The 14,252-nt window shown below is 45.8% G+C and overlaps 2 protein-coding genes across 2 annotated transcripts in view; one reads left to right on the forward strand and one right to left on the reverse strand.

Annotated features, from left to right (window-relative positions):
• UROC1 (urocanate hydratase 1) overlaps positions 1-1,349 on the reverse strand; it is a 48,320-nt gene extending 46,971 nt beyond the window's left edge. The window contains exon 1 of the mRNA XM_082209730.1: positions 817-1,349. Within this exon, the coding sequence (XP_082065856.1) occupies positions 817-942 (126 nt within the window). The 5' untranslated portion in view covers positions 943-1,349. The remainder of the gene's footprint in view (positions 1-816) is intronic.
• Positions 1,350-5,749: 4,400 nt separating this feature from the next.
• Positions 5,750-14,252, forward strand: part of LOC309524808 (netrin-4-like) — a 53,377-nt gene continuing 44,874 nt past the window's right edge. The window contains exon 1 of the mRNA XM_082209877.1: positions 5,750-6,212. Within this exon, the coding sequence (XP_082066003.1) occupies positions 6,125-6,212 (88 nt within the window). The 5' untranslated portion in view covers positions 5,750-6,124. The remainder of the gene's footprint in view (positions 6,213-14,252) is intronic.

Here is a 14,252-nt window from a genome sequence, read left to right on the forward strand (position 1 = left end):
CCTCACCACCATATCATCAGAGCAGTTTCTTTTTAAAGGCTTGAGAAACTAAGTCAGTCTCCTGCACAGACTGTTTTTGTTGAAAATTGAGAACCTATAACCCTGTAGACAACAATTCACTTTATTTATTTATTTATTTATTTATTTATTTATTTATTATTAAATTTATATTCTGCTTTTCCTCCAAAAGGAGCCTAGGACTGAAAACAAGTGAAAAAATTATTTTAAAATCTCAAAAACAATTTCAGTATGAATACAGACTTGGATCATAGGTCAGTATCCATGACCATTGGTCATTCTGTCTGGGGCTGATGTGCATTGGAGTCCAACATCTGGAAAGTAACAAGTGGCTCATCCCTGCCTTACAAGAACACATATCTCTGTATACATAAATACAGTGTTATTCTTACATTCTTATGTTAAAGGGCAAGTCTATCCATTCCTTTAAGTTTACAAAGCTAAGCACACTTACTAGAAAATGTTCCCCTAGAACATGCACAAGCGTTATTTAGGACTGGGCTCTACTTGTGGAAAGGCATGTTTAAAAATAAGCAACTAAATGTATTGTCTAATGACTAAGCAACAAAAGTACTTCACGCTTTATTTGCTTCACTGAGGGACAACAGAAGGACCATGATGATTGCTTATGGTCTCCTCTTTTGTCTAGGCAACATGTGTCTCTATAACCAGTTTCTGTGAGTATTTTTATTCCTGTGCGTTTGGGGAACCAGGATGCCACAGACCAGCAAAGGCTGAAGTTCTGGTGGGTTTAAACTGGTGTGGGCACCCAAAGAGATCCCATGCAAATGTTCTTACCTTTTCTTCATGAGAATCCAGGTTGGGAGTCCTCACGGGAGCATGAGGGATTCCACTCTTTCGGTCCCTGTTCTCTGGAAGAGGGTTCAAGGGAAGCCCGCCACAAATTTCTTTCAGGCTGGACATGGCTTGTGAGGGGATGTAATTAGAGGAAGAAGATCATTCACAGAGAGCTATTGCCTGAGGGGCAAGACAGAAGATAGAGGCTCTCTTTGGAGAGTCCTGGGGGATCTTCAGCAACTTTGAGGTGACCCCTGATGAAAGCAAGCTGCTCACTGGCTTTTGTATGTGCACCTCCAGTTCTCTGGAGAAAAGACACCATGCCTGTCAGACACACCTATTCAGTCTCCACAATCCTATTGGCCTCTCCTGCCTCCTCCTCCTAAAGAATAATTCACAGGCCTACTGATTATTCTCTGGCCATTCTTTGCGCATGCTTTTGGGCCTGTCACTTTGAACCACATTCGGCAAGCTTATGTACTTTGCACACACACACACATTCACTACTCTGAGGGGCCTGGTGGGTTTTGCGAGGTTTTGAACCAACTGAAAGACACAGCAGTGTGTGTCAAGTTTAAAAGATTCTACAATCTGACAAAAAAATCAAATCTTCGTATTTGCGTGTTTTCATTTGTGGGCCTTAATGTAGATCACCTTTGAGACTCCCCTATCTGATTATAGTAGTAGTAGTAGTAGTACCCTGCCCATCTGACTGGGTGACTTCCAACAAATATAAATGCATAACGAAACATCAGACATTAAAAACTTCCCTATACAGGGCTGCCTTCAGGTGTCTTCTAAAAGTTGTATATTTATTTATCTCCTTGACATCTTATGGGAGGGCGTTCCACAGGGTGGGTTCCACTAGTGATTAAATCATCTGTATACCCCCTTTGGGTTCCAGTAATCACTAGCAGAGCTTTACAACAGGTAAAATTCACAATAAGGTGATGAAACATACATATATATGTTTTAAAATCACAGCAACAAAATGTCCTATAAAACTGACAACAACATGTAAGTCTACAAAGAATCATGGGAGCCATGCAGCAGTAGCATAACATAATGACAAAAGCTCCAAATTGCTCTAAAACAAGGCAGCCCTTTCCAGGCATTTGAAGGAGCAATGTGAACTCTCCTCAGGAGAGATTTCTATAATGTTGGGGCCACCTTTGAGAAGCCCCTGTCCTAAGGCAAGCCCCTTGCTTCTCTGATCATGAGGAGGGGGAGGGACTCTGAAGAGGATCTCAATATGTGCCTGGCTTCATAGAGGAGAACGGCACAACTATCCTATTCCATTCATTTGGCTGCCTCAGTCAGTCAATTTGGGTTGTCAAATTGCTGATTATTTAACTTATTCTTATCAGGCACTTCCAGACCATCATATTTTAGTACAGATCTCTCACACTTCTGGGTACATGCTGGGATAATATGCCTTTTACACAAAAAGAGCACACCTTCCTAATTCACCCCCACCAGCCCCAGTGATGAAAACATGCCTAATGGGGTGGGCGGAGGGGGGAGAACTCTGATGAACCAAGGCAGAAGTGAAGTGCTTCTTACTATCTTAGGCCTTACACACATGGCCCACAAATGCCTTGGGGAAGAGAAAGAAAAGAATGTAATATTTTTGCAGATCAGGGAAATAAGTCAAAGGCACATTTGCCGAGGGTAGGGATAATAAGCCTGTTATCAGTGGGCTGCAGGCCTGGAAATCTGGTTGGAAGAAAGAAATGAAGAAAGGAAAGAAAGGAATGGCTGGTGGAAATTTTGCCCCTGAATATGTCTCACTCATGCAGTCAGTCAGAACTATTGCAGAAAGAGATTAGAAAATCCACTTTATGGCTCCAGTAGGCAGCAATCAGTTCTGGTGATACAGACACTCAGGGGCTAAAAACAGAGAGTTGTGGAAATCGTAATGTGACCCAATAAACAGACTGCTTGGGAAGATATAGAAACTAGGGTTCAAACCCCACCTAATCTGCATATTCGCTGGGTGGCCTTAATGAAATTCCTGCCGTTCAGCATTGACACACCTTCTGTAAAATGGGTATAATGCAGTGATGTATTTTGTGGTGTTGCAGCAAGAAGACGGGAAAGGATCACAGCAGGGAACAATGATCAGTATACTTGTACACAACATGCAAACATAACCACACGCATAGTTGTGGAAACATTTTGTGACTGTGGGTAAGCTAGGGGTGGGGGAACTTCAAGTCAGCAGGGCATGGTGGTGGCCCTCTAGGGCCTCTGTATCTGGCCCTAGATACTCTTCCCAGGCCAGAACCTCTCTCTGCAGGCTACACTCATCACTGGCCTGCTTCCCACCCCAAATATTTGTGCCCAGCAGGAAGGTGACCTTGAGCTCTCATAATGCCTTCTGCTTGTCTGGGTGAAGGCTAGAGAGGGTTAGTGTGAAAATCAGATAACTGCTCTCCCACTTTTGCCTCTGGCCACACAGACTTGGTGCCTGCCAAGATCCCCTGCCCCTTATTTATTTATTTGTAATAAAAAAAAACAAAGGTTGGCCTTTGTTGTTGTTCATTGCTTGGAAGGGGCTTCTCTGTTCAGTGTGAGGCTTTTGTTGTTGTTGCCTGTGTTAGTACATATGAACAGCCTGCCAAATCAGGCCGATGACCTATCCAGTCCAACATCCTTTTTGTCACAGTGGCAGAAGAGTTTTATCACTTTGCAGGGGTACGGGGAGGTATTTTTGAAAGCAGTTCTGAGCACCACCAGTTTGTTGGAAAGGAGTACGGCAAGGCTGTATATTGTCTCCCTGCTTATTTAACTTATATGCAGAATTCATCATGCGAAAGGCTGGGCTGGATGAATCCCAAGCCGGAATTAAGATCGCCAAAAGAAATATCAACAACCTCAGATATGCAGACGACACAACCTTGATGGCGGAAAGTGAGGAGGAATTAAAGAACCTTTTAATGTGGGTGAAAGAGGAGAGCGCAAAATATGGTCTGAAGCTCAACATCAAAAAAACGAAGATCATGGCCACTGGGCCCATCACCTCCTGGCAAATAGAAGTGAGAGATTTTACTTTCTTGGGCTCCATGATCACTGCAGATGGTGACAGCAGTCACAAAATTAAAAGACGCCTGCTCCTTGGGAGAAAAGCAATGACAAGCCTAGACAGCATCTTAAAAAGCAGTGGAAGACAGGAGTGCCTGGCGTGCTCTGGTCCATGGGGTCATGAAGAGTTGGACACGACTAAATGACTAAACAACAACACCATGATGTGGGTATTTGGCAATGCCCACAACAGTTTCTTACATTTCCAAATCTGTCTTCATACGCAAAAGTGGCTGAGGACACCTCTAGTCTTTTTGCTGTAAGAGACTTGTCCCGGCTCTCCTTCTGGAACTTTGCAAGGAGAAAACGTGGAGGACTGAATACAAATTTGTAAAGGGCTGGGCTGAGTTTCAATATCGTGAAAGGGCAGCTAATGGTTATGTATTTCACTTGCAAAGACACTTGTGGGATATTCTGTCTCAGATGCAAACAAATGAACAAAAAACCCCACCTTGGCTGGCCTTGGGAAGGACACGCCTTGAATTGGAGCAGGGAAGTGATATACTGTTTTGCCTCTTGCAGCAAAATAACTTTGCATGAGCCTGTAAACCCCAGGGGGATGGAGAAAACCCAGCCTGCACTGCGACCAGTCCGCCAAAGCATTGCTTCGTTTCCAACCAGCTGCAAAAATTCAATCTTACTTTTCCCTGTTTAAATCCAACTTCTTCTTCTCCTCCCAGACAGGCTCTGGCAGGTTATTAACGCTGCTCGTTAATCAGCATCCATCCTTAGTGGTCGAAGCCACTAAGCAGGACAGTACATGTCCGATCACAGCAGCAATTTGTTAAACCCTCCTCCTCCTGGACCACTTTACCTCTGTCGCCTGCCCGCCTCGGTGCTATGCGCAGACGGCGCCTGCTGCTGTTGGCCGTTATACCTGACGGGGGCGCTGCGGAGACACGAATCGACCCCGAGCCTGGCCGGTGCGAAGGGGGGAGCAACGGAGGAAGGAGCGCTTTCCCCGCCGGGCATTTGGTTTTAAAGGCCCAGGACAGGAGCAGCGTCGGAGCCGGAGGCTTGACGGGCTCTTGCGAAGTGGGGGAAAGGAGAGGCTCTGCGAGCGAGCAAACGCGGACACGTGCGTCTGGAGAGCGGCGCAAGCAGCCGAAGGAGTGCGCAAGTGAGATGCAAAACACAGACACGCACACGTATCAAAGGACAGGAAGAGGATCACATGTCAGAATAATCCCTTTTGCAGCCAGACGGGGCTAGAGGGGACCGAGGTGGCCGGCAGAGGCGATCGCCGCGGGGTTGGAGAGACGCGAGCAGCTCGGCGCAAAGAAACCTCCCTCCAAAAAAAATTAGCTCATCGTCATTTTTTATTTTATTTTATAGAAGGCACTGATCCAAGGCACCTGAAAGTGAAGGAAGGGACTATTCACCAATCCCCACAAAAGCCACCCAAGCCCTGAGCTGCCCTGAATAGTAGTAGTAGTAGTAGTAATAATCCATTTTCTTTTAAAGGCGGTGGAATACATAGGATCGCCTCTGAGACACCGGCGATAGTCCAAAGCGGGTGGGGGAGAAGGCCGTGCTTGGGCGACCGAGGAGGGGGTGGTTGGGGGGGTGAGAGGGTGGCAAAACAAAGGCGGCTTTGCCCTCGATTGCACTCGCGTTAGAGGAGCGTCAAAGCGCGAGTCAGTCCGGCGCGAGGAGGAGAGCCGAGTGGAAACATTCGGGCGGCCGAGGGAAGGTCCGAAGTGAAATCGAAAGTTGAGCGAACTCCGAAGGAACTTTCGCCCTCCGAGCCGCGCCGCCGCCTTGACCCTGCTAAGGTCGACGGGCGAGGAGGAGGAGGAGGACTAGGCTTGCTCCGCTCGGCTTGCTGTGCCAGACGTGTGAACTTCACCTCGTCTCCGGGGGGGGGGGCGAAGGGGCTCTATCTCGAAGCAGCCAGCCAGCGCTCTGCCTGAATCCACTGGGAGGCGATGGGCGGCTGAGGTGGACGCGCCGGGGGAGGCGAAGCGGGCGCGGAGCTGGGAAGCGCGCCTTAGATCCGAAGGGGAGAGAGAGAGGAAAGATACACAGAGACACGCGCGGCGGGTTCCCACCCACCCCCTCAGGGAAAGGGAAGCACGAGGAGCCCGCAGTCATCGCTGCCCTGAAGGAAAGTGTTTTTGTTTTGTCTGCTCTGCCCCCGCCCCGAAAAGAAAGGTCATGTGGGCACCAAGCTTGTAGAAATATCATCATCATTATTATTATTACCCTCGCGCCTCCGGAGAAGATGGATTTCCTAGGCGGAGTCATGCAGCAAAAAAGCATAACGCTGATCGTATTCCTGGAGTATATTATTTCTGGCCATCCTGGAGCAGGTAAGCGGAATTACGCCTAGGTTCCCAATCAATGATGGGGGAAAGCTTTAAAGCCCTTTCCGAGTGTTTATTTGTAGGAAGAGGAGAAGCCGTCCGTTTTTTCTTTAGATGTCTAGCCCACTCTGTCACCGAGTCCAGCGGCTGGCAATACCTGTGTTTCATCCCCGCCTAGGTCCCGGTTGTTCCCATTTCAAAGCCAGGAAACTGAGGCACAGAGAAAGGTAATTCTCCCAGAACCGTGCTGCACTGGGATTCAGACCAGGTTGAAATGGGATTACTGGGGATGGTTTTTCAACAGTGAAATCTTATGCAAGAATTTTTTGGTTCTGCTATAAGGAGAGCCACACAAGATTGAGAGTTATGATTCCATATTCAGCACGCTGTCTGCCTGCAAGTACTTGAGATGGGCTGTGACTTTGGGTGCATAATGTATGTGCATATCAGTGCTTTGAGTTTGGACTTAGCGCATAGGATAGTGTTGGGAATAAACATATCTTAATAAGAGCAACTTTCAACTCATGCCACAAAACGTGTCTCGCTCACCAATATGCACTGTTTCTCAGGAAGAGCATATCTATGTTTCTAACCCTCTCTGGTGAGGACTGAGATGCATGATTGACATAGAGCATGAACCATCCCCTCCCATCTGCATGTAGAACCACTCTAGTGTGCTCCTGTCTGTAAGCATGAGGCTGTGCCCTTGATGGGTCTACCTCAGCGCTATCTTACACTGACTGGCAGCAGTCCTCCAGGATGTCAGACAGGAGTTCTTGCTCAACCTGACGTGGGTGTGCTAGAAAGCGAACACAGGACTAATGGCATGTGTTGAGTTATGGGCTCCTCAATGATCTAAGGAGGGATAACAATGGTCCTTCGCAATTTGTGACCCAAAACACTGAATGCAGTCATGTTTTTGGCATTACAAGTTGTTCAGGAACATAGGAAGTTGCCTTCTACAGAGTCATACCATAGCTAGTCCATGTTGCACAGAGATGTCTGCTTGACACTGACCACCAGTGGCTCTCCAGCCAGGACTAATAATAACAGTAACAATAACAATAATTTATTTATACCCTGCTCATCTGGCTGGGTTTCCCCAGCCACTCTGGGCAGCTCCCAATAGAATATTATTATTAATAATAATTTAAAAAGCGATAAAACATTAAACATTAAAAACTTCCCTAAAGAGGGCTGCCTTCAGATGTCTTCTAAAAGTCAGATTGTTGTTTATTTCTTTCTCAAACCCACCTGGAGATGCAGGGGACCGAACCTGAGTTCTTCTGCATGCAAAGCAAGAGCTCGGCCACTGAGCTAGAGCACGGTTTCTCTATCTTTTTCCCTGACCGCGACCCCCTTTCGACCTTGTTTCCTTCATGTGGCCTCCCCTGTAAGAAAGGTAGCTATTTTGTTTGTAAATAAAACATCTTCTATTTACAATTTTTATAATTATATAATTGTACTTGTGGCCCCCCTTGGACTATCCTGGGGGTCCCAGGGGGCTATATGGCCCCCGGCTGAGAAACACTGAGCTAGAGCCCCACCACCTCCACCTGCAAGGGGATATGTTGCCACTAGGGTGAGTGTACCGTAATGCACCTAGCCATTCCCAAGAACACAAGGCCCTCCCCCACTTTTCATTGGCCGGTTCCACTTCTGTGGATAGAGCATCTTATCATTAAGAGTAGGTGGGCATATTGGCCAGCGGTTGGCGCAGCAGTAGCGAGAGCTCAGTGGGTGTGGGGATCCTCTCCTCATACACAGAGCTGCATTGGGTGAAGCCCGATTGTGGCTTAGTTTTCAGGCAGTATGGCTCTTGAGCAAGGAAAGCCGCATGGTGGTAGTAGGCCTGTTGTAAATATTGAGTAAGAAAGGAAATGAACTCCAGTTTGATGCTCTTTAACACCTGTAAAGCAAGGAGTCCATTTACGCTGCCAAGCAGTAAGGCAGGCTATGTTAGTTTTGATCATGATACAGTGGTACCTCGGGTTACATCCGCTTCAGGTTACATCCACTTCAGGTTACATCCACTTCAGGTTACATCCGCTTCAGGTTACAGACTCTGCTAACCCAGAAATAGTACCTCGGGTTAAGAACTTTGCTTCAGGATGAGAACGGAAATTGTGCAGCGGCAGCAGCAGGAGGCCCCATTAGCTAGAGTGGTGCTTCAGGTTAAGAACAGTTTCAGGTTAAGAACGCACCTCCGGAACGAATTAAGTACTTAGCCCGAGGTACCACTGTATTCAAATTGTAGGGGAAATTGTTGAGAGGCAATCAAGGGGAATTCCTGGTTCTCAAATATACTTGTGAAAACCTAAATATCAAGGTGCATGTATGAAGTTTCAAATATATCCAAATTCCATTCAGCTGCATTTTTTCAACTCCCGATCTCTGTACAGCTTTCTATCCGCTGCACCACACCAGGCTGCCTCTTCTGTCTATATACAGCTTCATAGCCCATGCTTGCTATTTTGGTTCTGTTGAAACAGCAGATAGGATGCAACCCCCCACCCCTTCTTGCCAATGATTACATTGGGTGGTGGATTATACCCCTTAGCTTGGCTGTTCCTTCTTCTTTACCATTTGTTCAACAGCTCTACGAACCAGTGAAACTGGTGTGAGTGTTTTGCTTTTTAACTCAGCGATGGCAAGCAAAGGGAAGCGTTTAGTAGTTTGGTTTTGTGTTAGTGAAAAGCATAAAATAATCTTGTGATGTACAATAAATGACAGATTATGAAACAGATGAATGCATCAGACAGTGGCTTCTCCCATTATCTATTCTCATCAGAATTGTTGTCACTTTCCATCAATCATACACGGCAACGATAAAATTACCCCTGATCCACTTTGTTTTCAGCCATTTCCCCTTTATCCTGTGACCAGTGTAAAATGTGTTACCATATTAACATTTAGCAGCTATATAAAGTTAGAAACTGCCCAGTCTTCATACATTAGGAGTAGCACGCCTTGCAAGGTTTGTGTTACTCTGTCCTGGACTGTCAGATGTTATTGAAGATGTGCCACTGTGGGACTGCATTGTGTTGAGAGCTAAAACCTCTTCACTGACCCTAGTGACTCGGATGACCTCAGCCACTGAGAATCAAGCCCGGCCTTATTTGCATAGCTCCACCCTTTCGTGATCTTATGGCCAACAAATTTCAAAGGGGATTAGACAAATTCAGGGAGGATGAGGCTACCAGTGGTTACTAAAGCCGATGGCTATGTCCTGCTTCCATGGTTGGAGGCAGCATGCTTCTGAATTCCAGTCGCTGGGAATTGCAGCAGGGAAAGAGTGCAGTTGCGCTCAGATCCTGCCTGCGGTTTCCCCACAGGCATATGGTTGGCCGTACTGAGAACACAATGGTGGACTAAATGGGCCATTGGCCTCACCCAGCAGCCTCTTCTTATGTTTTTATGGCCAAACCCTGGCTCTCCCTGCTTGATCCCACTGGATGCAAAGCTTTTGTACAATAGTGATACAGTATTGCTGAAAGACTGACGATCAGAAATTGAGGGATGAAGTTAGATCCAAATGGTTGATATCATTGGGACCATGCTACAGTAGTTGGTTACTAGACTAAGTAGCATGGCTGTTTCCACACAATTAAATATGTTTGGCTGTAGTAATTCCCCCCTCACTTCCCTCAAACAAAGCAGAAGCAGAGGAGGTGACCAGTGGAAAGTAGGAAACCATTTCAGATCCATTTTAATACTTATTTAAGGTTGAAAGGGTAAATCAGGCAATAGGAGAGAGGTGATTAGATCAGAGGGCTATGAACTAAGAAATAAGCTAGCATTCTGGTTATATGCCATCTCTATTTTCCTTCAGAGGTTAGATAGTAGGTTTATATTTCAGCAGTTTGTGGTGAAGCTTTAAACAACCTCACTTTCCCATTCTACATTTAAATACCCTACAGTCTCCACTGGGAAGAATAGCTCTCAATATAAGTTTAGTTTATGTTATTTCATATCATAAGCTTTCTATTTTAAGTGATACCACAGATGGGAACTTCATTCATTGATTTGATTTGTATGTTGCTTTTTCCACACACACCAAAAATGTGTGGCATCACTGTGTGGCAGATTCTGACCATGTTTAGCCAAATATTCAAAGGTGACCTCTTCGGACCTTCTTCTTCAGCATGCAAAGGCCTTAGACTGAAGCAGGCATGGACTGGGATACTGGGAGAGAGGGCTGAACACCTGGACAGAGCTTAGGTGTTATATCACTAGTAAAGGGACCCCTGACCATTAGGTCCAGTCGTGGCCGACTCTGGAGTTGTGCCGCTCATCTCGCTTTATTGGCCGAGGGAGCCAGTGTACAGCTTACGGGTCATGTGGCCAGCATGACTAAGCCGCTTCTGACAAACCAGAGCAGCACACGGAAACGCCGTTTACCTTCCCGCCAGAGCGGTACCTATTTATCTACTTGCACTTTGACTTGCTTTCAAACTGCTAGGTGGGCAAGAGCTGGGACCGAACAATGGGAGCTCACCCCATCGCAGGGATTCGAACCACCGACCTTCTGATCAGCAAGTCCTAGGCTCTGTGGTTTAACACACAGCGCCACCTGCGTCCCTCACTATAGAGTAGTAAATCCCATGTTCTCTTACCTCTCTTACCAATATTAGCTAGATCAGCCTTCATAAATCTGATGCCCTCCAGATGTTGTTGGACTACAACTCTCATGACTGATGGGCGTTGAAGTCCCAAGAACATCTGGAGGACACCAGCTTCGTAAAGGCTGAGCAATTTCCCCCCACCCAGAAGCTTCTTTACACAGTAGCACATAAACTATGAAATTTGTTACCACAAGATGTGTTGATGGCCACCCATTTAAATGCCTTCAAGAGGCAATTAGAATTATTACGCGACACATGGTGCATTGCATAATTATATCAGCAAACAAGAAAGATTACCATTTCAAAGAGCCTATGCATTTCAACAGTTATAAAGGAAAGGGAAGAGGGAACAGTTACAAAGTTATAAAGGAAAGGGAAGGATAAAGGGAAGAGGCAGACTGCTTTAAGGAGTTAGGCTTCATGGAACAGATTAGCCTACTAAAATGTATATATAAAGAGGAAGGGACATATATAAAGAGATTTTCCATTGCACCGTTTAGAATTAAAACTAGCAGCAGCAATTCTTTTTTCAAAGAGTTGGTTGTATGGAAGGGAACCTTGGTCGGCCTTAGAAAAAATGGTTTAAGAATAAGAACTGATGTATAAGTTCGATGATTAAGTTTGGATAAGGTAAAATTGGATTTTGTAAATGAACTAAATTAAATGAAAATAAGGTTATCAAAAATAAACTGAAGAAAGGGATGAGAAATACTGCAAAATTAATGAATGATAGAACGATGACGGCTTAGAAGCTAGGTGGTTTATAGCAATAATGTTCAAGTTAAAAGAAAAGAAAGGTTAAAACTAAATGAAATTAAGGGAGAGGACTTGCTGAAGAAATATTTTGAAATTGGAATACAGAAAGGGGAGGTAGGAGGAGGTCAGCGAAGTAAGGCATAAGAAAATAAGGGATTGAAATTATACTTGTTCTTTTTTGTCTGTGTTTTGTTTGTTTTTCTTTTGTATATAATTTCTGAAACTTCAATAAATATCTATTAAAAAAACAACAACAAAGAGTTGGTTGTAGAAAGACTCCCCTGGTTTTCCATTGCTCTCAAACGGAACATGAAGCATCCTCACCATGGGTGTGGTGTGACAACAGGAGCCTATGTACCATGGGCGTAGCCAGGATTTATTTGGGGGGGCAGGCTTTATGTTGGGGAGGGGAAGAACCGAGATATCTGCAATGCAATTGGTCAGTTAGTTAAGTATTTCTATTTACAGTATTTACTTTATCTTGGGGGGCAGCAGCACTCCTGCACCCCCTGACTACGCCCATGCTATGTAGCAAATGTGCTTGATGTCAGTAGTTATTGAGAAGCAGTGGTGGCCCTGGCAGTACTCCTGGAGGACATACCATTATCAACATCCCATCCAAGAGGATGAAGGAGAAGGTGACTGATCGCGATGAGCCATAGTTTGGATCTGCCCAATTCTTTGCATATAAGATTTTTTAGGAATGGGAGCAGTAAGGTCATGGATGCCTACTTCCAGTGAACACACATACTTGGAAGAGATTCTTCTGACAGCACAGAGGAAGAATGGCAGAAAGTAGACTGTGATCCACTCCACTGGTGTGTTGCTAGCCAATTTCCAATGCTTCACCTAACATCTGCTGGTTACTGGGATCATTGCAGGGCTAGGTTGACCTTAACTATGGTAATTCAGCAATACATTTCTTCTGTCCTTAAGCAAGCGTGCCTAGTCAGGATCCCTTAACACAGAATAGTTATGCCACGCGTGTGTGTATTTTTGTGTAAAATACACTTTACTAAATTCTAGTAAAGAATTTAAAGTGCTTTCCAGTGGCATTCCACTCTTTCAGTGGAGCAAGAAACCTGGCCAGTCTTCTCCCTATATACTGGTTTGTTTATTTTTCCATACTGCCTGTGGTTTGGTTTGGTTTTTTCTTATTTCATAACATGGCATCAATGGGTGAAAGGCACTCAATAGCAAGGGCAGACCCACTAACTTGAAACATCAAATAAAGATGGGTTTGCATAACTACTAGCTTGGAACATGTGGCGCTTTGAGTATATCATGCAAAGGTTGCTGCAGACCCACTTTTCAACCCACATGCAGCCAGCTGAACTCGATAAGGCAAGGCACACACACTATTGACTTAAAACACAGCTGTGTCATTCTTTTTCTCAGTGTGGTTTGAAGCTGGTTTGGGGGCAAACATATCAAAACACAGTATTTTCCTAGATCTGGATTGTGGCTAATGCCGTGTGTATAAAGGTAATTGTAAAGGGACCCCTGACCATTAGGTCCAGTCGTGACCAACTCTGGGGTTGCGGCACTCATCTCACTTTATTGGCTGAGGGAGCCAGCGTACACCTTTCGAGTCATGTGGCCAGCATGACTAAGCCGCTTCTTGCAAACCAGAGCAGCGCACGGAAATGCCATTTATCTTCCCGCCAGAGCAGTACCTATTTATCTACTTGCACTTTGACGTGCTTTCGAACTGCTAGGTTGGCAGGAGCAGGGACCAAGCAACGGGAGCTCACCCCGTCACGGGGATTCGAACCACCGACCTTCTGATTGGCAAGTCCTAGGCTCTGTGGTTTAACCCACAGCGCCACCAATGCCATGTGTATACCACATCCCAAACCAGCTAATCTGCTCTCAGCCATCAGCCATCTGAAAGGTTTGCCCAGCTTTTCGATGACTATGTCATTGCCAGATGCTCCAAACATTTGCCAGAAGCCCTCCGACAAACAGCCACCTTGCTGAGCGACTCCCCTGGGATAGCAGGGTAAATGCATAAATAGCTGAGTGGCATTGATTATTGCGCAACGCCATCTATCAAGAGCCAGGCACCATTCACCTCGGTGACATACAGCCCCCTGGGAGCGAGGGGAGGAGGGCGCACTGCAGCCTTGATTGTTTAGCCTGGCATGAATTATTCAAGGAGTCCCTTTTGGCATTCAGGGTAAGTCCCTGGTTGCCGGAATGCACTGCCCCTTTGCCCACCGTGCCCCACTTCTATGACCTCGCGTTTCAGAGAAATAAACCAAGTGATGGATGGGCTGCCTTATTGGCACATTAATTGCTTCCAATGCAAGACTCTTAATCAACTGCAGATTTTGATCCGGCTCTTCCCACCCACCCCCCTCTCCGCTCATTTGTCACATGTGCTCTCCTACTCTGCCGTTCCTAATGACACAGCAGTTCAGACAGGAACCATTTATTGATGTTGCTGCATTAGCAGGCACAGCAGATAAGCCTCCTTGTCATCACCACTGATTAGAAAGCCAACTGTGCTCTTCCCCACTCTGCCTGCTCCATAAAATGCAGTTAGAAAATTGGTGGCGGGGGGAGTGGAGGAGAGAGAGAGACAGGCAGTGGGATGCTTTCCGGTTCCATCTCTAGGAATGAAAAGAAGCAGATTTCCATTTTAATTTTGAGCCACGGGGCG

This window comes from Podarcis vaucheri (genome assembly GCF_965113315.1).
Source record: "Podarcis vaucheri genome assembly, chromosome: 2".
NCBI lineage: Eukaryota > Metazoa > Chordata > Lepidosauria > Squamata > Lacertidae > Podarcis > Podarcis vaucheri.